At 40.0% G+C, this 21,974-nt stretch overlaps 1 protein-coding gene across 1 annotated transcript; it reads right to left on the bottom strand.

The window, feature by feature from the left end:
• Positions 1-20,307: 20,307 nt before the first annotated feature.
• LOC134472189 (trace amine-associated receptor 4-like) lies at positions 20,308-21,351 on the bottom strand. The gene has a single exon (XM_063233353.1). It carries the CDS (start codon positions 21,349-21,351, stop codon positions 20,308-20,310), a length of 1,044 nt encoding a protein of 347 aa, XP_063089423.1.
• Between the last annotated feature and the right edge of the window lie 623 nt (positions 21,352-21,974).

Here is a 21,974-nt window from a genome sequence, read left to right as displayed (position 1 = left end):
TGTCCTTGGTCCTAATATAAGTGGACTGATCCTAAAGAGCTTTGGTCTTAACTCTTGGAGTTGCAAGCTTAATTAAAGGGTTTTGACCATCCTAGAGCCCTAAAAAAAATCATACAATTTGTCTCTTTTTATGTTACCTCTGCCATACACTCATTTGGGAGATCAGGGATCTAGATCACGACCTAATAATTTACCATGTCTCTGTATGCCTGGAATAGCTATGGTTCATTTAAGAGGATTGTTACTTTGGTAGAGCTCACAGGTCTGAGTTATCTGTCTCATTGTCTGATCAACTCCTTTTCCTATAAATAGCTGTGAAGCCATCGGTTGAGTTTTTTGTCTTCCTAGATGAAAGGTTTGGTGTAAAGGCTTACTTATCTTCCATTGACTAGCACCAGAAAGAAACAATTTTCCATCATCTGATTGTAGCCATCCTAATGTAGAAGCTGGTATCCATGGGAGATAGTCCATTTAATTTCTGGCTGGGAGCATTTGGATTGAATATGTTCAAGGGATTCCTCCCAGATCAGGGGCGCTTGGAGAGGAGATCCTCAAGCAGCCTTTTTAGCTGCTGCATCAGCCAGTTGATTACCCTGAGATATTTCATCAATTGGTTTTTGATGTCCTTTACGGTGAGTTACTGCCACTTGTTAGGGTAAAAGGTCATTTATTTCCTTATAATATTTTATAGGAGATCCATTGGTTGTTAGGTAACTTGTTTCTTTCCATACGGCTGCATGAGCATATAAAACTAGGAAAGCATACATTGAATCAGCATAAATATTGACCTTTTGCCCCTTGTTGAGTTGTAAGGCTCTGGTCAGAGCTATGAGCTCTGCTAGCTGAGCACTAGTTCCAGGTGCAAGTGAGGAGCGTTCAAGAGTATGGTGTAAAGTCACCATGGCATATCCTGTCTTTCTTTTTCCATTTTCTATGAAGGAGCTGCCACCACAGAAGAGGGTTAAATCTGGGTCAGTAAGTTGGGTGTCTAATAAGTCTTTTCTGGTTGCATATGTATGAAGAATTACCTGTTCATAGTTACATTTATCAATTTCAATTTCTTTCTCCTATTCTGGCAAGAAGGTGGCTGGATTTAAGGAAAAACCTGTCTTTATTTGAATGGCTAGTCCTTCTAGAAGTAGAGCCTGGTACTTAAGAAGTTGATTGTCAGGGGGCTGGGGATTTAGCTCAGCAGCATAAGCACCTGCCTTGCAAGCAGGCAGTCGTGAGTTTGATCCCTGGTACCGATAAAAACAAAAAACACACACACAAAAAAAAAAAAAAAAAAAAAAAAAAAAAAACAACGGTTGTCAGAGAGCTATAGATTTTCCTTAGAAGAAAGGAGTCTTACCATGGTGAGATACAATACAATGAGATCTTTGCCTAATGTCAGCTTGATTGCCTCTGGCAATAGGATAGCTACAACTCTAAGGCCATCAGGCCATCCCTTTGCTCTTTGCCTAAAGTCATTTAGATATTGGGTGTTAGCAGATCCTAGATTTTGCATAAGCACTCTCAAAGCCATGCCTCGCCTCTCATCTACATATAAATTGAAATGGTATCCTGTGAGTAGGCTGGGGAGACATTTAGAAGTATTTCTTTAACCTTTTGGAATGCAACTTGAAAATCAGGTTCCCAGCATAAAATGTGTGCCTTTTGGGTATCTTATTTTATAAGTTGATAGAGGGATTGTGCAGTTTCCCCATATCCAGGTGTTGTAACCTGCCTAAGGCGCCGCTATCCTGTTCTGTAAGCATCTTTATCCTGACCTGGGTTTCAACTCTCATTTTTTGTGAATTATCCCCTTCCAGAACAGCAATTTGGTCCCAAAACTGGCTGACCCTTAGATTATAAAACATTTGTTGACCACTAATTATAACACACTCAGTCCAGGACCAACTGGCCCTGGTTGTAAAACATTTTGCAGAGATTAACTCCCTTTTCTCTTCTTTGTGGTTTTGCCATTTTAAAATCCCCCTGTAACCTATCCTGGACACATAGCTTTGCAGATTCCAATGCAGGCAGTGTCACTGGGTACCAGCTAAAGTAAAGCACTTCTTTTTCAAAGACATCTTACTCTGTTTTTTGAACAACATCCTGGGGCCTTGTTTTTGGGGTACAACATCAGGTATCCAAAGGTAGCAAAAACCTGTAACTTCTAGGAGTCTCCTTAACTGTTTTAGAGTTTTGGGCTATGGGAAGGAGAGAATGGGTTTAATTTTTTTTCCTAGTCTTTGGGTCCCTTTGGATATAATGAGGCCTAAATATTTTATCTCAAGACAGCAAAGTTATGCCTTAGATTTAGAGACCTTATAAACTCTGTCTGCTAGAAAATTTAGAAGAGCACAAATGCTTTGGCTACAGAGCTCTTCTGAGGGAGCACATAACAGTATGTCATCTACATACTGAAAGACTGTGACCTGGAAAAAACTCAAAACATGCCACATCATGGGAAAGTACTTGTCTAAAAAGATGTAGATTGTCTCCGAACCCTTGGAGCACAATCCCTGTTAATTGAGATGCTTGGTCCTATGGATTTATTGACCTATCTATTCTACCTTTAGTTGCCCATACTTCAGGATTTCTGTCTTCATGAGGGGAAGGCAGCACACCTGACTGGGTGAATATATATCACAGTATTTAAACATGATAAAATATCTCTTCCTAAGAGAGGAGCTGGACCTTCAGGCATAATAAAAAATGAATGTGCAAAAATAAAACCATCTCGGGGCTGGAGATTTAGCCCAGCAGCATAAGTGCCTGCCTGGCAAGCAGGCAGTCTGTGAGTTCGATCCCCGGTACTGATAAAAAAGGAAAAAGACAAAAAAATAAAATAAAATAAAACCATCTCAGTTACCCTAAGGGTTGTGAAAAATGACAAATTACCTCCTCATCAGTGCCTCCTTTCACTGAGTTGTGGCCACCAATGGAAGGCCAGGATTGAAAAGGACTTAGAGGCTTCCACCAGTATCCAGCAATAGGCTGGCTTCTTTTCCCTCTATAGTCATGATAACTCAGGGCTCTTCTGTAGAGATGACAGTAAGGCCAGAAGGAGAGGGCAGAGAGTGTCCTGGGTCCCTTTAGTCCTGCTGGACCAACTGATAGGATGGGTCTGAACCGTGGGGCCTTGGCCTCAGAGGGCAGTCTGACCTCCAGTGGTCACCTTTGCAGTTGGGGCATGGACCAGGGAGCTTGTGAGTGCAGTCCCTCTTAAGGTGACCTGGTGTGTGGCAGTGATAGCAGGTCTGTGTTGTCTTTGAATTCTTTTTGGAATCCTGAAAATCATACTTAGGGTCTGTTTCTCTTAATGCTGCAACTAAGGCAGCTGCTTGATCTGGGTTTTCTTGTTTTCTCTCCTTGGCTTCCTCCTCATCATAATTATAAAATACAGAGAAGGCAACTTTTACTAAAGTATCAAGTGAACTATCTGGAGCAAAGGGTATCTTTTTAAGCTTTTTTCTAATTTAGGTCTGGAGTTGACTGAGTAATAAACATGACTTTAAGCAAAATCTGTCCCTCTATCAAATTACAACCTATAGATACATGTTTATTATTGCCTCTGATAAATGACCTAAGAAAGTCATAGGGGTTTTCACCTTTTTCCTGAGAAATAGCTGACAATTTAAAATAACTAAAGGCTTAGTTTTTGTCCTTCTTAGACCTACAAGAATACACACTTGAAAATGTCTCCTGTTCCAATCTCCTGTATTGTTTGCAGGCCACTTGGGGTTTTGCTTGTGCCCCACTGGGGACTGGTGGTTCCCCTGGCCATCTATCTTCTGGCCTTCTAAAAATAACAATATGATATTCATCTTCAAATGCAATAGCAGCTTGTAATGCTGCTTGTCTCTCATTAGAAGTCAATGTCTGATTTAAGAATAACATTACATCTTTCCAGCCTAGCTCATAGGTCTGAGTAAATCCTCTAAAGACATCAGTATACTTATCAGGGTCACCTGAAAATTCTCCCAGTTCTAGCTTAATGTGCTTTAAGTCACTGAGAGAAAAAGACCTGTGAATGGGAGTGGTCTCATAAGGATTACAATAATACCTGGAGCATAGATAAGAATTATCTTTCAATGCAAAGAAAATTTTAACATACTGTAGTTTTAACCATTTTCCCTCTTTCTTTTATCATAATTAATGCTTCCTCTGTATTCCACTTTGACTCTAGGGGTAGGTAGTCCGCACCCCCCTGTAGAGAAATACCAATTGTCTATTTTTCAACATGGAAGGGTCATACATCTTCCAGTGCTTAAGAATGCATTCCAATGGAATAAGGAGCTTTGGCATTGTGTTGCCCATGTCTCTAATATAGAAGCAAAGCATAGGTGTGAAACCTTTTGTACCTGAGAATTGAACTCAGGATCTCACTGAGCTATGAGTGATATTGAGCTATCTAATTATGCAAATAAAGGAGATAAAATAAGGCATTCCTTTTTATTCCTATATGCTAAATATTCCCTAGGCATCCCTGGGTTGACACAGCTCCAGAGCTGGTGGAGGCCTTCTGGAGAGAATGGAAAATGGTCAGCCTATCCACCCTTGGCCTGACCTGCAATCCTATCTTCCCAGATAACTCATGAACTTTGTTTCCATAAGGAATACTTAAAGAAGGAAATGACTTTGTAATAAAATATGACTTTGCTTATTGGAAGAGAGCATAGGTTAAAAGGTGAGTTGGAAGTAGGATGCTTTTCCCCCTTCCTCTAGAATAGGTAAAACAATTGACTGGAGAAGCCTCACCCTGAGCATTGGCCCTAGGAGTCTACAGGCATTTGTCTCCTATTTAATTACCAAGGCAACCTTTCCTAGTAACAGGATAAGGCTATACTTCATTTAAATTTCTATATCTTTGCAGCTCCCAGGTTAAATTTACAAATTATCTTCAAGGAGTCACAGTTTACATTAGAAAAAGACATATCAATTTTCTAGGCACACAGAAAAGAACGGCCTGTTTACTCTTAATTAACATAGGTAAGCACAAATGTAAATCCTTTCCTACTACCTGCTGTGAAATGTTGGGAGCTACTTCAGTCTTATCTCTGAAGGTGGGGGAAGGTAGTCTAAGTGATCTGAAAATCCACTGAAAAATTTAGGAATATGGATGATAGAGAAGTGGAGATTTTCAATGGTTATGAGCAAATGTTCACTGAGGAACTTTTGCATGTGCACCAGAGAGTTGCCCTGGCCAGAAACCCTCAATCTCAGTTTCTATTAGCATAGATAACTGACAATCAGTCTCCAGAAAGAAATCCAGCTGTCTCTCTGGTCAACATTCCATTGACTCAGTTGGCCACTGGCTTCATTGGGAATTCAAGAAACAGATGCTGGGGAACCTGTCCTCTGCTTTTGAGGGTGGCAGCTGCTATCAGAGCAAATAATTAGCTGACACAGTAACCACTGTTAGTCAAAATTCTATAAGGAATAGTTAAAAGACTGAGCAAGATCATTACTACTGCTAGGATTATTTCCAAAAGATGAAAAATATTTCCGGAAAGATGAGAAGTATAAAATAAAAAGCGGCCCTTATTCTGAGAACATGGAAAGAGATGACCGGCACCCCCCCCCACTGCTGGTGACCTGCAATCTCTCCTGCGGACACGTGGCCTGGGGGTATGTAAATAGCCTTCGTTTGGGGTGGAACCTAAGGTGGGCATTAAGGATGTACAGGTAGCCTATTGGTCCTAGGTTTTGTGCCATAGGTAAATTCCCAGGGGCGGGGGAGATAGGGTTTCCTGCTTCCGGTTGAGGCTTTTCTGGCTACAGTGTCCTGTCTGGGCCAAAACCCTTTCAACTACTCTATGAATTTAGAATAAAGTTTTTAAAGTCCACAACTTGAGAGATTGGAAAGCCTCCTTATTCTAATGTGTTTAGGTCCCATGTGTGCTGCTTCTGGGGTTAGCTTCTTCCACTGTCCCATGGAAGCCAGTTCTCTCCATTGTGCCTCAGGTTGAATCTCCAAAAGAGATTTGCCCAGAGCACTTACTCGGGACACAGCTATTATGTGTGTTCTCCTGGATGAGCAAAATTTGATCAGTGTCATCTGACACAGAGATAGGGTATGTGTCCTTTATCTGAGATGACTTTCCTGTCTTCATCATTAGCAAGTGATCATTTTCTATGGGCTTAACTAAGAAGAAAAAGATTTCAATAGTCCAGAGTTCTTTCTGACTTTACATGTCTCTATAAGGAAAGTACAAAGTGGAAAATGAGTAGAGGTAAAGTCTAAGTTAGGTAACTGAAGCAGAAAAGGCCTGACATTTCCTTTAGAATAGTGGAGGATCAGAACCAATCTGTCTCAGTGAAACCTGTCCTCCAAGTCTTAAGGCCACCTACCAGCCTGGTGCTGCTTAATTGGTGGAAGGAGTCCTGGTTTTTATTGTAGGATGTATATTTTCTTTTTTAAAATTTTATTTAAAGAAAGACTAAAGAAAACAAAAAATAGGTAGATACAATACATACATTCAAAGAAAAAGTAAACAGTAAGAAATCACTAGTTGATGTTTACATACTATCCTCTTACAAATAGTTGTTCAAGATACAAAAGTGGAACATATAAAGTGAAAATTCAAACCGCGAGACTGCAAACAGTTCTGTTCAACTATCCAACGAAAACTTAGTAATATGGTTATCAATCCTATACACTTAAACATACATGTAGTTATCCATATCTTCATTTATGTTGAGGTTAAACAAACTAAAGCAGGCTAAAATCATTTGGAACAACAAATAATAATATTGCTGGATTTAACATCATGACACTCCAGGATCAGCACTGGTACTGCAGTATCTTTTTGTAAAATTTTATTTAAATAAAGACTAAGCAAAACAGAAAATGGGTAGAAAAATACATACTTTCAAAGAAAAAAATAAACAGTAAGAAATCACTAGTTGATGATTACAGATTGTCCTCTTACAAATTCAAGATACTAAAGTGGAGCATATAAAGTGGGGATTCAAACAAGTAAGACTGCAACCAGTTCTGTTCACCTATCCAACAAAAACTTAGAAATATGGTTATCAATCCTATGCACTTAAACATGCATGTAGTTATCCATATCTTCAGTTATGTTGAGATTGAACAAACCCAAGCAGGCTAATATCACTCTAAACAGAGAATAATACTATTGCTGGGTATCACATTATGACACTCCAGAATCAGCACTGAGTACTTTAGAGTCTTTTTTTCTTCAAAGTATTTGTTCATTTCATGATATGTCATAAGATCAGTTCTCATAAACTGTTTATAGGTTCTACACATGCTTGGGTCTTAACATGTATTTCTATCCTTTCTATATTAGAGGGAGAAAAAAACAAAGCAAGATAAAACAAAACATATTCCTATAAACACATGAAAAGAAAAAGACATATAAGACCATTGTATAAGGAGTTCTATCATAGTTCCTGTGTTGTCTCTTGTTATCTTCAATAGGATTGGCTATGTCATCAGACATAGTATAATTGAATATATCAATACATAACAGTATTAATAAAAACACAACTTGGAATATAGTATAAAACTTCAAAAACCAGAATGTGTATCATAGTGAGTCTTGTAATCTTCAAAGTAGTTGCCTATACTTTCAGACTTGATACTATCAATCATTTCAGTTTTGAATAAAATCCGTTGATACCAAACAGCAATCAATCAAACCCGATTTAACTAAGATCAGTCATGATAAAACAGTACAAGTCATACAGGACTCCATATTAAGTTAATAGGAAGTTAAAGGTGATTACTGTGCTATATCCTGGTGTTTTTGGGATAGCTGTCTGTGCCCTCAAATCTAATACAAGTAGACAAACTGGGACAGAATAAAGTCTATCTAAGTAGAATGGCAAATAATGTGGGTTTTAAATCCTGCTGCATTATTAACAATATCTTCTGCCATCTTTTTTAAGACTCTCTCTCCCCTTTCCCTTCCCCAGGGTACACTGCACATTTTTTGGTCTCACCAAGACCCTTTGTTTTAAATTGGCGGGGTGGGGAGGGCAACCTTCTATTTACCTAAGTGGTTCCAAACCTTCTCTCTCCTGGGCTTGATCTCTAATTATATTCCTTTGCCTATTAAAGTCTGTCTTTCCAACCTATCCACAAATACTGGTCTAATTGCCCCTATAACTCTCTGGTTCTCTGTCACATAGAGCATTGTTTTCTCATATTTGATTTTCAGTATTCTTTCTCATGTTAATTATATTTCCTAAAAATAGCATCTCAGTGGATCCTACCTCCTGATCTACCGTACATGTGGTTCATTTTTTTTTAATTTAGTGTATCAAGGCCACCTATATTAGAGATTATAACCAACCTTCTCTGCCTCATTTCTGGTATGCTCTTTTTTTGCATAACAAGTTGTCTGCTTGTCCTCTTCATTCTGTTTTCTGCTCCATTCATTGAGGCCTCTCTCCCACTATTCCTAGAATCCTAGTACTTTTCTCTCTCTCTAGAATACCCTGTAGTATTCTCTGTAGAGTTGTACTGGTGGTTGCGAATTTCCCAAGTTCCTCTTTGTCTTGGAAGCATCTTGTTTCTCCATTAATTTCTAGAGACAGTTTAGCAAGGTATATCAATCTGGGATGGAGTTTATTTTCTTTCTGGGCTTGGAATACTTCACTCCAGGCTCTTGACTTGATAGTTGGTGTTGAGAAGTATGCTATGATTCTAATGGGCCTTCCTTTATAGGTGATCTGTTTCTTGTCTCTAACAGCTTTTCTGTTCTTATATTGAATTTCTGGGAACTTGACTAGTATATGGCTGGGTGTGGCTCTGTTTTGGTTGTAGGTGGCTGGAGTTCTGTATGCCTCATACATCTGCATATCATTTTCTTTTCCTATGTTTTGGAAGTTTTCCTTAATTATTTCTGTAAATAGCCTTTTTAGTTCTTTTGTGTGTGCCCCTACCTCTCCATTCACATTCTTTATTCTCAAGTTATAGATCCTCTTGTCTTCTAGCCTTTGTGGTGTTACTACTTGTTTCCTTGCTATTTTTAAAAAGTTTTTCCTTTCATAATCCCACATTACAAAACTGTCCTCCAGTTTGGATAATCTATCCTTAGTTTCTTTCAAGCATTTTGCCATCTTCCCATAGAATTTTAAATTTCCTGGTAATCGCTTTGAATCTGCTTCATGTATTCTATATTTTGTTTATATTCTTCATCAAATCATTCTCTCCTTTCTCTATTCCTCCATCTGTGTCTTTTTGAAGGATCTCAGCATTTCTTTTATTAATCTTCTCACATCTTGCTTTACTTTGTTAAATTTTTCCCCTTTGAACTCATCTATGAGGATCCGAAGATATCTCTTTATGTCCACTGGTTCTGTGTGTGATATTTCATGTTTGCTATCATCATTCTCCTTTGTATTTACCTGTCCTGGGTCAATGTTCTCAGGGTTGGGATCTGGGGACTTTTTGTTGTTGTTTCCTTTTCCCATCTTTTTTGCTTCTTCCAGGAGGCCTCAGCTTCTTTCTTTGTTGGTTACAATTCTTCTGAAGCATGCTGACAAGGGGACCCTTCCCACTGCAGTGTGCTAGTGAGTTACAAACAGGGGCAGTGTGTGCTGGCCGCTCCCCTCCGGATCAGTCAACCTGCTGAGGCCTTCACTGTGTGAGTGTGTGTCGCCACCATAGGGAGTTGATTTCAGATAACCTATTGGGTCTCAGCCAGGTTGTGTGACCCAAGCCAAGCTCATTCCGCCAATCCAATTCAGGAAGGGAACAACTGACTGAAGTCACTCTTGCCCCTCGTTCCTGCCAGTCCTGCCTGGGCCCAAAATGTTGTCTGTTGGAGCCCCCTTCTCTGTGGAATGGTTTTATTCCCATCACTCACCACAGGTAGATGCAGGTTCCCCTCTAGCTCAGCTCTCTGTTTGCTCGCCGACCCCTGACCTCAGTGTGACTTTGTTTCCAGTGAGTTGAAGTGGTGGGATTTCCGATGGCTCAGTAAGTCACCACTCAGGTTCAGGTGCTACAGTGGGAGCACTGAACCTTTAACTGTTCCAATAGTAGCACTGGGACTATATGTTTGATTGGTTCTTCTCACCTTAGTTTCTTCCTGGGGTGAAAGAATTCATCTCCCTCTGTTCTGGATTCCCCATGCTGTATTATGTTGAATTCTAAGTTGACTATCTCAGGGAGCCTCTGTAGCCTATTATCTATCCATCATCTTTGCTCCTCCTTGTATGTATATTTTCTAATTCTGAGCTAGATTTTCATTTAGGAGAACCATTTTACAGTAGTTTACATTAGAGCCTGTCAGAGGTGTTCTAATATTTTCTATAGTGCTATTTGAAAAGATTTTGCCCTACATAGGACCCTACAGCAATGGGAGGTGGGACCAAGAGACATCATTTACCTTGAGGTCCTTTTCTCTGCCCCTAGGCAACGTACTGTGGTGCAAAAAGAGTTCTAATCAGCTACTCATGCATCAGCGATGCCCCTTTAGGGACCACTGCAGACAAAAGCTATATGTATGCCCCCACACCATGTGTCCAGCAGAGAAAGCCAGACCCCCAGTGGTCATGAGTTTTCTCTCCATGTTCTTAGAATAAAGGCCATTTTTACTTTATATTCTCTCTTCTTTACTGTGCCAAAAATCCTATCATTTGATTCCCTGACCAAGAATGGCAGTGTGAATGACTTCTGGGGTCCTCCCAGTTTGAGTCTCCCTGCCAATTCATGGACTGGACACATCTCAGATTAATTCCTCATTTCTCAACATGCAGGAGCTACTCAACTTGTCACCACCAGCCTACAAACAACATCTTCCTAATTCATTTACCTCAAGTGAGCCAACCCTGTCTGAGGGTTTTTCAGTGGCCATGGGCTGGGCTCACACCAGATCTCCCATTCCCTCCCTGAACTAGCGTAGTTGTTCCCATGTTCCTTTGACAGTCTGAGGCAGAGCCATTAGTGTGGTCATCTGGGACTCTTCCCGTGTCTTTTGGTGACAGCCAGAACCATTCCTTTAACCATGTGTCCAAAAATAAGTGATGAACATTTTTCTGATTAGTCCCAGTCTGGCTTTTGGCTCATTTTTAATTTGGTCATGGGAAATACTTTTTCCTCTCCCCAAAAAACACACCGATGGGGTGCCTGGTTCGTAACCTTGGCACTCTTGGCCTAAAGAAAACCATAAGAATTAAACAATTACTTTTGTTACACTGGCGACAAGTTCGCAGAAATTCCATATGTACAAGCCTTCCTTACCCTAAGAATCTTCTCTCATTAAATCAGGTACACCTGCTCAAATATTTTAAGCTAGCTCTACTGTATCACAAACTTTCCCCTCCTGCCCTCAAGACCCCTTAGATGATGTGCTCCCCATCTTTAACCCCTCCTCCTCCCTATCCCCAAGATCAAACCCTGCAGCTTTTTCAGCCAAAGGTTTTTGTACCTGCCACACAGTCCTCTCTTCCTCCCTCCCCTGGGGTCTCTAATTCTTCCACTAGGGCCTCTGATCCTTCCCTAGCATCTCTAACCCCTCCCCAATCTCCAACTTCTCATTCCCCACCCACCCAAGCTGTCTGTCCTGTCTGAGAGTTCTTTGTCTCCTTCCTCTGCATTGCCATTTCATCCGCCAGCTCACCATACTCATTCCAGCCTTCTGGCAGGCCACATGGTTACTGCAGCTCGCATGGAGGACAGCTGCCATCTTACGGCCCTCTGCCACATGGCAGGGCTTTGCCATCTTGGGATGGGTCTCATGGTCCATGGCTGCCCCCTTGTGGGTCCTCTTGTAATCAGCAACAACCACCCACATGATGACTCACCATGCTGTAGGCAGCGACTGGAACGCTATAGAGCACATGGTGATGTGCTAGCAACCTGTGTTTCTTTGTCTTATGGTGATGAGTGGCCACTTTGCAGCCAGTCATTGGGTAATTGCCCACACATGCCTGCCAGACAGTTGGCTGCTCGATGGCCATCTACTCCACAGTCTTCTCCACCTCAATCTCTGCTCCCACTTCAGGAACAGGCTGACCCCAAAAGATTACGTTTCTTTTTTAACTTTCTGAGCTATCTCAGATTAGCCATAAATTAGGTCCTTTTCCAGCATTATTTCAGATATTATGAAATTGATCTACATTAATTGATTAATTGATTAATTGATCTACAAAAAGGTTCATACTAGTCTATTTATTATAGTTCAAATTGGCCAAATATCTTTGAGTGCATTCTAATTTTATAAGATGATTTTCAATCTATATATCTGTTTCTGTTTGTTCAATCTGTTTATAATGTAAGTGTCTATTTGCCTGCTCTTTAAACAGCTGTTCCTCTTTATTTGAGCTCAACGATCTTTTTTCCTCTTTTGCATTTTCAAACCATTTAATCAAGATCTATTTGGATTATAGATTTAAAAAACATGCTTTCACCTAGTTTGCCAGCTGGTCAAAATGATGCTAAAATTGATTAAACAAGATTCCTTGGGGTGAGGAAACATTAGACAGGACTTCAATTGATAAACAAGAAAGTGGCCACCTGGTAATTTTAACCAGCTCTTGTTCATTAATTTGAGGCCCCAGCAATCTCCATAGCCTTATGGAAGACACCTCAACTAAAGTTCATATGACTAAGACAATTCATTGTTGCTGACCTGATGGTATATTCATGCCATCAAATATAAAATTGGGATTGTTTCTGCTGTCTTTTTCTTATGTTCCAGCCAGGAGATCCAGATCAAGCCAACACGAGGTCACCAGTCAAATAATAATTTTTAAATAAAAACTTATATTGTTGTACTCTAAGAAAATAGCTTCGTTATATGTGTATTATAGCAAACCTGTAAAGTGGCTTACTAAATGTTTTTTTTATCCTTTTTCCCTAACTGATATGTTAAGTGACCTAACTGATATGTTGAGCAATACTCTCCTCTGTAAAGAATTGCAAGAATCTCACCTAATTGATATGTTAACCATTGTTGCCCTCTACAAACTACAGAAGTTGTGCTAAAACAAGCTAACAAGGATTGTTAATCACTGTTAAGCACCTCTATTCTCTGCTAAAGAGCTAAGGAAAACTAGAATGGCCCATTAATTTATACTTGTTTAAAGTAACCTGCTTGTATGCAGAGAGATTTGCGTATGAGTTTAACCCTTTACCCTGACCTTGACACATAACCGCCGTTTTCTGTTCTGTATGGCACCTTATTGCCTCCCTCTCCCCTCACCTATCTATCTAGGCCATAAAGAATTTGGGTTTCTGGTGACCTCTTCCTGACCTGGTGATGATCTGTCATAAAATGAGCCTACCCCAATTTTAAGAACTGTTTAGCTTCAAAGAAATTACTGGGAAATACTATGGCCCAAACCCCAATCGGTGCTTTCCTTTTGTTCTGTATGTATCAAATGAGTTAGATATCAGATCTGTGTAAAACTTAAGTTCCAGCGTCTCATAACTCATGACCCCTTCGCACTCACTAGCGAAAACGAGCTGTCCTGGGATAATTAACTTCCCCACTTTCTTCTCCAAATATTGCTGCAGACATGCCACTCTAAGATAATGTCAGTCTGCAGGATGGGAGTAATTTGAGAAACACCAGAAACTCCTGAGATTGTCAGAGCTAAGTGGACAACAATACAGTTTCCAGACTCGGGTCAACAAGTTTGATGGCTCTACAGGTTTCTTTATAAATCACATAACTCAGTTTATTAACTCCCAAGTCTCTCACATAAAAATACTGGTCCTTAGACAACAATATACTCCCTTAGCTACAATTAACCTCTAAGATACATCAAGAGTAGGGAATGAAGAACCAGAAATTTAAAGGTTAAAAACAAGATGTTGTTTCTCAGCTAGAAACAGCACTGGGCCTCGTGACTCAGTCCTAACTCAGCCCTGCAGGAAGATCAAAGAAAATATCTGCAGCTGTGATATGCTCGGGCTGTGCTGTGCCAGGGAACTCAGAGATAGAGCCTGCCATTACGCTAATCAGGGTTGTAAAATATGTCAGACTCGAGCCTACAGAAACCAGGTGTCTTAAAGATAAGTTGTGCAGAACAAAGACAGTTAATTAACTCTGACCCACTGGTCATTCCTTATGAGCTGACCAACCACAAATAGGTAAACTGCTGATCCTACTCTAACTGCTGTGATTGGCTTCTGTAAAAAAAAAAAAATGCTTACATTGTGGTTTTTCCCCCTTAAAAACACCAGCCTTGCCCCAACTCGGGGTTCTCCGTTTCCACCTGTTTGGAGGACCCCGTGCACACGGAATAATAAAGACCCCTTTGTTCTTACATGAGAGAGGAGCCCTTGGAGTCTCCTGTGCGACACCGGTCTTACAATATAATGTAGGATGACAAGGGTTTTCTTTCAGATCCAGACATATGCTTACAGATGCTTAAATAGTAACCAGTCCAAACAATGTCACAAATTTCTTCAGTGCTCAAATGTTAAAACACCCATGGTTAATAGCCATTTAATGTTCTATGTTCTAATGTTCTATGTTAAGCTTACTTTCTGCACTGCACTGTACTGTTATCCATCTTCTGGATGTTCAACAACTAAAATTAAGAGATAATTGTAAATTCTTTTTGGATTCCTTTTGCTGGGATCCACCAGATCTTTTTCAGAAAAAAAGGTTATATGATGCAGGGACCTACAGATCAATGAGAATGGCACTGAGGCTGGGTCAGGAGCCAGGTCTGAGCCTTTCCCAGCCTGTCTGCTGACTGTGGCTCAGCCCTCTGCCAACCAGCGAGTGCCAGGCATATTGGGGCCATAAATAACTATACTCAACCGGTGTTAAATGACACCATAGCTGATCTCTCTCCTAGATAAAAAGGTAAAATTAATAAAACAGGCCATCCTCCAAAAATCAGATGGTATTAGACATTGTAACAGCACAAGAGGTACTTATACAATTGTAAAACCCAAATGTGTATATGACAAATGAATGACATGTCAGCTTCTAAAATTCCCTGGACCTTACCCTCCTTACAGAAAGCCATTGCTAAAGTTATAATCATAAAAACTCTGTTGATTGTATTACTTGACTTCTGCATACATAATTGATTCTTTGCTTTTGTCTCCTTTAGACTTAAAAGCTGTACACCTACCCAAGATGAAAATCAGATGTCTTGTAACTGTGGAAGAGATAGGTACCTTCCACTGTGGCCAGATCCCAAGACAAAAAGCTAAACGTGGCTCTCAAACCCCACATGGAGATCTTCTTAGTATGGCTTTTCATGTTTTCAACAACAGAGATAATAAATAACAATCTGATCTTTTAGCAGTGACACTTGGAGCTCTGAGACAGGTAAACATCACACAAGGTGGAGATGCCTGAGCCCCTCTTGGATGGACCATGCTTCAAGTGCAGCAAAGAAGGACATTGGACAAGAGAATGCCCCAATCCTGGTGTTCCTTTGAGGCCTTGCCCTTATGGCAATCTCAAGGGCCACTGGAAGAGCAACTGTCCTAGTCACCAGAGAGCAGGTAAGCCATTCTCTAGCTCTTTGCCCTCACAGGAGACTCCATCACCAATAGATTCATCATTGACTGATCTGCTTGGACTTGATGCCCAAAGACCCCAGTAAGGTGTCCTTCTTAGAGCCCCAAGTCCCACTGAAGATCTCATTTTCTGTACTTGTGGATATAGAGGCCATGTATAGTGTTCTTCCTGAGTTTTCAGGCCACTGTATTAAGTCTTCAGTCTCTATATAGTGGGTGTTGACAGCCAGCCTACACAGCCTTTGCAGATAGGGCCTATTCCATGCAGGTTCCAGATTCGCTTCTTCTCTGGCCATAACTTCTCTCCTCCTAACCCCACATTTATTTTTCAGAATTCTACCTCACCATGGCAATGATTCTGCCTCACTGTGGTCTGATAAAATGGCATATCTAAATCAAAGGTACCTTTCCTTATACCTCACCTGAGTCCTTAAATATGATAGTGGCCTGCCTCCTCATAGCACCTTGTCTCTTTGTTTTTCCAGTCTAATGTGCAAGCATTCACCAATGATAAAGTTGTCCTGGCTGAAACACCTGGCACCAGCTTCTGCATGGGCATCAACTGTCATCCTTTCCTAAACCCCAATATGATACCTCCTTTCAGCAGGGAATTAGTAAGAGAGAGAGACTTCGCCTTTTGTTCTAACAATAAAAAGATGAGAAGAAAAGATTTTGCCCTAGATAGGACACTACAGCAGTAGGAGGCGGGACCAAGGGACATTTACCTTGAGGTCATTTTCCCCACCTCTAGGCAACTTACCTGTGGCACAAAAAGAGTTCCAATCAGTTACTCATGCATCAGCAATGCCACCTTTAGGCACTACCCCAGACAAAAGCTATATGTATGCCCCCCCCCCACCACATGTTCAGCAGAGAAAACAAGACCTCCAGTGGTCATAGGGTTTCTCTCTGTGTTCTTAGAATAAAGGCCATTTTTTACTGAATATTTTCTCTCCTTTACTGTGCTAAAAATCCTATCACTACTGTCTAAATACAGTCAAGCAAGTAATACCAGTAATTTTAACAACCAATTTAAATTTAACTTGTATAAGAACAAACTAATAATATACCATTAAAGAAATATCATAAATGTCACATTTTAACTTAGATTCACATTATTTTAATAAAACTATATGAGACAAAGCAATTAAAAACAATGGGCAAATAGCAAGCAATTATCACAAATAGTTATAAACAACTGGCAAAGACAAAGCAAAATTTGAAGCATAAAAATTTGTTGCCTAAATGAGTCCCAGTCCAGAGTACATGAAGCAAAAGCAAACTCTCAGTGATCTTGGTGGAAGACCTCCAAATGATATAGGGGAATGAAAATCCTGACCTACTATGTCCGCAAGTTCATGTTCTCTAAAACCAAAGAATGAATTTTAGGAATAATGGAGGTGAAGAGTAGAATATATTTATTGAGAGAAAGAAGCTTCTGTCAGAGAAAGATAGAAGGGGACCCAAATGAGTTGCCCAGGGTTCTGTCTTTTCCAGGGACTTTTATAGAGTAAAATCATGGGGCAAGACTGGTTCAAGGTGGGGGAAGACTGGGAACTCACAAGGCAGATGGGCATAAGTTGGGACAGAATGATCGTTAGCCAATAAGATCAATAGTTCAGGTAAAATTGATTATATTAGGGACAAATGGGAAAGCAAGTCATGTAGGAAGGCAGCATTCTTAGAGTTGTGATCTTTCCCCTAGGGGGATGGGATAGAGACTCCAGGGTGATAGGAAACTAATAAGAATATCAATCTTTAGAATGTGGATGCATTTGTTTGATCCTTTGTCTTGAGGCCTGGCCCACGGCAGGAGGTATCTGTCTCCCCCACAGTTGCCAGGTGTCTGCACTGGCTCCAGTTAGGACCTAGCCATATATCACTGCCTATAATATTTCTGACTAACTCCACTGCCTGCAACACTAAGATTCCAGCATGCTTTGGTCTTCTTTTTTCTATCTCCTTATCTTTCCCTTTCAGAATGGGAGTGTGTTACGGCCTAGCTCTAACCAATGCACCTCCTCCTGTTCTGTATGCACCATTTTGATAGGATTAAATTTCCATTTCCAGTAAAGACTTAAGTTTCAGCTTCTTGTACGTCCTCCCAACCCCACTTCTGCATGTTTCTGCAAGTTGTGGTGTTCTGGGAAAATGTTTAACTGCAGAGAGCAACGGAATGTACTAAGAATCCCAGATATTATCTGAAATAGGTCAACAGCTTTGTGGTTTTTTAGCTTTAAAAACCCCACCCTTAGCCTGCTAGGCGTGCAGTCTTCCATATTGGGTACTGGAGGCTGTGTTGCCAGGCCTGGAAATAAAGCCATTGCTCCAAATTTTTTAATTTCTTGCTTCCTTGGATTTTATTCTAGCGTCTGAGCTATCACAAGTGTTTATCCTTTGCCATTGTTTCTTGGAATTATGTGAATATGTTTTGTTTTACAGAAGTCCACAACTAAATTTTTGTCTTATTTCTGAAAAGAGATTTGGATTTAGACTTTTAAAAGTGCTAGAGCTCTCAAGACTTTGGAGAAGAGACTATTACATTTCTGATTTACCCTGTATAATTCTATTATGTGAAGTAGTGTTATAAACTTGCTGTTGTATTTATTTGAAGAGTGAGTAGTGTAAAAATATGTTTTCCTGTCAAATTGACAAGTGGTTGAATGTGGTGATGAGGTGGAAATTTCACTGGCTTTCAGATCTAATCCAGCAATTATTAGAGCACTCCTAGGTATGTCTGGGATAGACATATGGTGAGACCTTGGAGTCTTTTCTGGACCCTCACCTTGTATTCTACACACTTTCCGTGCTGTGCTTCCTGGACACCATAAACTGCACAGCTTACTCCACAATGTCCTTCAACAATGCTATTTCTGCCTTCATGCTGACCAATCACAGACAAAAACAATAAGGAAATCAAACTTCTTCTCTTTTGCTTTGTGTGTTTTGGTTATTGCAGATCAGCAAGGAGAAAACATTAACTTACAATGCAGATAGTAATAGTAATTTACTGAAACTTCTCAGTATATAAATATGCTGTGTTCCAATTATCCAATTTCCAACAGTGATTCTGGAAGGTAAAATATTTTGCAGAACATATTGTTCAAGAACACAATGTAAAATCCCAACTGAACAGAGAGGCTTTCTGAAAGATGTTTTGGAGGAATGAGGAATTTCCCAATAGATGTACTGGAGCAAAGCTAGATTCAAAACAGCAAAGAGGCTGTAAAAGGCTCATGTAGAATTTTGCACATGAACAAGAGAAATGTCAAGATCAGAGTAATCTGGTATCATTTGCAAGGGTTAGAGAGAGTTTATTTATTCTGTCATTATACTACAATAATTATAAAAAAGATTCACATACAATTATAAGAGGAAACTTTGGTAAAAATAAATTTAAGTAATAGGAGGAGAAAAGAAAGACAAAAAGGATACAAAAGATGTTATTCATTGAGATAACAGAGAGCATCTTAAATCTCAAATAGGGAAAGGGTTTCAGTTGGAAAATAATGTTAAGACTCAGCAAAGATTTTATATAACACAGACATACACACTCATGCTATCAAAAGCTGTAGAAACCCTCCCTCTATGTATACATATAGCACACATTTGTACCTACTTCAAAACTACACATTGGGAGGAAGAATACTCTAACGTAGTCTAATTTTGTCAAGTACTGCAAACTATATATTGATTTTTTTGAAAAGTAGCTTAAGTCAGAACAATTAAAGTTGAAGTGAATATAAACTTTTTGCTATCCTTTCCCTGCTCTTGTCACTCGGGTGATCTATAACTTAGGCTCAAGTTCCCTTCTGAATTTCCTTCTCAGTACTCTCAGAGTTTAGATAAATTCTGATATACTACATGGCCAGCAATAATTGAAAAATTCTGTGATGTTGAAATTGTAAATGAGAAAGTTCTTGATTTATTTAAACTACTGGGATGAGGGTGGCATGAGCCAGCAGTGAGCATGCCAGGAAGAGAACAAGTCAGCATCTACAGAGATCCAGACATGTTGACGCCTGGGGGGCTGAGCAAGAAAGGAACACACCCTCCTTCCCAGGAAGCAGCACCAACACAAGCTGAGAATCAAATCTTCCATCCTCTCCTTCACCCCAGTTAGCAGCTGGCTTGTGTCAGGAGTTGATAGCAACTAAGGCACATAAAGCAACTAAATGCTGACTTGGGGCCAGAGGTCTGAGCATCTCTTGGGAGGTGGACTAGGTGCAATATAGCAAATATGGAGGATTTTCTTCTATCTTCTCTTTGAAGACAACTATTGTCACTGTTTTGTTTTGTTCTGATTAACTGTTTTCCTGCATTCAATGTTCCTTTTTGATAGGTTTTATAATACTCTATTTTTGGTTTGATTTTGCTATACCTGATTGACTGGACAACTATTGTAAAGATAACAAGATATACTATGGTAAGATTAATGTTATCTCAGTATCCTTCTCTGATGTTCTGTACCAGTTTCACTGCTTTGTCTTGATTGGCTTTATTCTGCCTTGTTTTGTTGTATTTTGCTATGTTAAAAAAAAAAAGAAAAAAGAAATTATTGGGATGAGATTGTAAACTGGAAACTCAGAAATCAGTAAATTTTTACACAGAGTTTCTTTTTTATCGGATCTGCTTTGTTAGGAAGCAAAGATATGCATGATTTTGGAAGGAGTTGTATAACAAGAAGACTGGAACTGTCCATTCTTAGATGTCCATTATACTATCAGGGAGAATCTCCTCACCTAGTTAGTGCTTGCCTCTGTGAAGAGGAGAAAAGAGCCAAGATTAAAAGCTTCATGAATTGGGAAAATTGCCAATTCATGAATTCATGAATTGCCAATTCATGCCAATTATGAATATGCCAGAAATAAATTTAGGTTACAAGACTCAGGTCTAAAGATCTTTCCTGTGACAATCATCGTCAAAGCCTTGCGAAACCAAGGATAAAACATACTATAAATAATAGGATTGAAAGTAGAATTAGAATAAGCCAGCCATAAGAACACATGATACAAATCTTCAGGGGTGGTAAAATCAATAAAAGGGTCTACGATTGTCAAGACAAAGAAAGGCAGCCAGCACCCCACAAACACGCCCATGACGATGCTGAGAGTCTTGGTGGCCTTGCTTTCTCTTTTGGATGTGGATTTCATCCTGCTTTCTGACTCAGCCTGTTTTGACCTAGGACCTGTGTCAATTTGCTTGGCATGCCTCCTGGCCACTGTGAAAATGTGTATGTAAATCCCCACCATGACTGTGCCTGGGATAAAGAAAGCTATGAGGGAGGCCAGCACCCCCCAGAGCTTGTTAAATATCAGCACACACAGTCCTGTGCACTCAGTGGCTGCAATAAAATCCTCTGCACCAATTATGTTCAATCCTGAGAAGACCAGGCCAAAGGCAAAAACGATGGGCAAGCACCAAGTGATGAGCAGGAAGCACTCTATGACAGGCACAGTGATTGTGGTGACATAGTGCAGAGGGTCACAAACAGCATAGTAACGATCCACTGAGATGAAGCAGAGGTGAAAAATAGACGTGGTGCAGAGCATAATGTCGCAGCAGCTGTGGACTTTGCAGAAGAGGTCTCCGAAGTACCAGCAGGAATCGATGGACCTGATCATACTAAAGGGCATGACCACACAGCTGACCAGAAAGTCAGTGGTAGCCATGGAGAGGATGAGGAAGTTGGTTGGGGAGTGGAGCTGCTTGAAGTGGGCAATGGAAATGATCACAGCCATGTTGCCCAGCATGGTCATCACTATGGAGCAGATGATGAGGATGTACATGGTGTAGACGATTGCCATGGGCCTATCCTTTCTGGGACATGAAATATTAACCAATGGAAAGCAAAACTGTACTTCTGGAGGATTCATAAAGTCAAGTGAATTCATTGTCATTCTCTTTGAGTACTAGAGATGTTTTTTTCATAAAAGTTTTGTTCTTTACCTTTCTTCGTGGAAAAAATAGATGAAAATCAATAAAAGTCATCAGCAAGACAAGTTTCTATACGTATCAGTCTACACCATGTTTTGAATTCATGTTTGAGCTTTCTACAACCTAGCACTGTTTGCGACTGTTTTTATACACATGTATCATATAAGTCTGTGCTCTAAACCATGAATTCTCATTCAGGATTAGAGGCCAATGCTGCATTCTTACAAGTTCTCAGGAGAGAACATGTTTCTCATCCAGTGTCCAAGTAGGACAGAAAAACTCTTGATCTGCTTGGATCATTGTAAATGTGGATTAAAAGCAGCATGTTAGTGCAACTGATACATGACTGTGTGTGGTGCTTGCATAAAAACTTCTCAAGAATCATCAAGGGTTGTGGTCCTGTTATTTTACATTTACTATAAACATGAATTATAGCCTGAAGACTACTGCATTGTTATTCAAAACCTCTCTGTGGACAACGGCAAATTCCTTCGATCTTGCCACTTATTATGTTCAATTAGGCAATGCTTTTCTCTTTAAGGTTAAGAACAGTTTTTAGAGCTTAACAGAATTGTATGAA

The sequence above is a fragment of the Cavia porcellus genome, unplaced genomic scaffold (assembly GCF_034190915.1).
Source record: "Cavia porcellus strain 051 isolate PalLab524CR breed Dunkin Hartley unplaced genomic scaffold, mCavPor4.1 scaffold_22, whole genome shotgun sequence".
In the NCBI taxonomy this organism is placed as follows: Eukaryota; Metazoa; Chordata; class Mammalia; order Rodentia; family Caviidae; genus Cavia; species Cavia porcellus.
This window is presented reverse-complemented; position numbering and strand designations above follow the sequence as displayed.

Bases quoted from the DNA above. Each gene is read 5' to 3' on its own strand.
- LOC134472189 (XM_063233353.1), bottom strand. From the start codon at position 21,351: ATGAATTCACTTGACTTTATGAATCCTCCAGAAGTACAGTTTTGCTTT.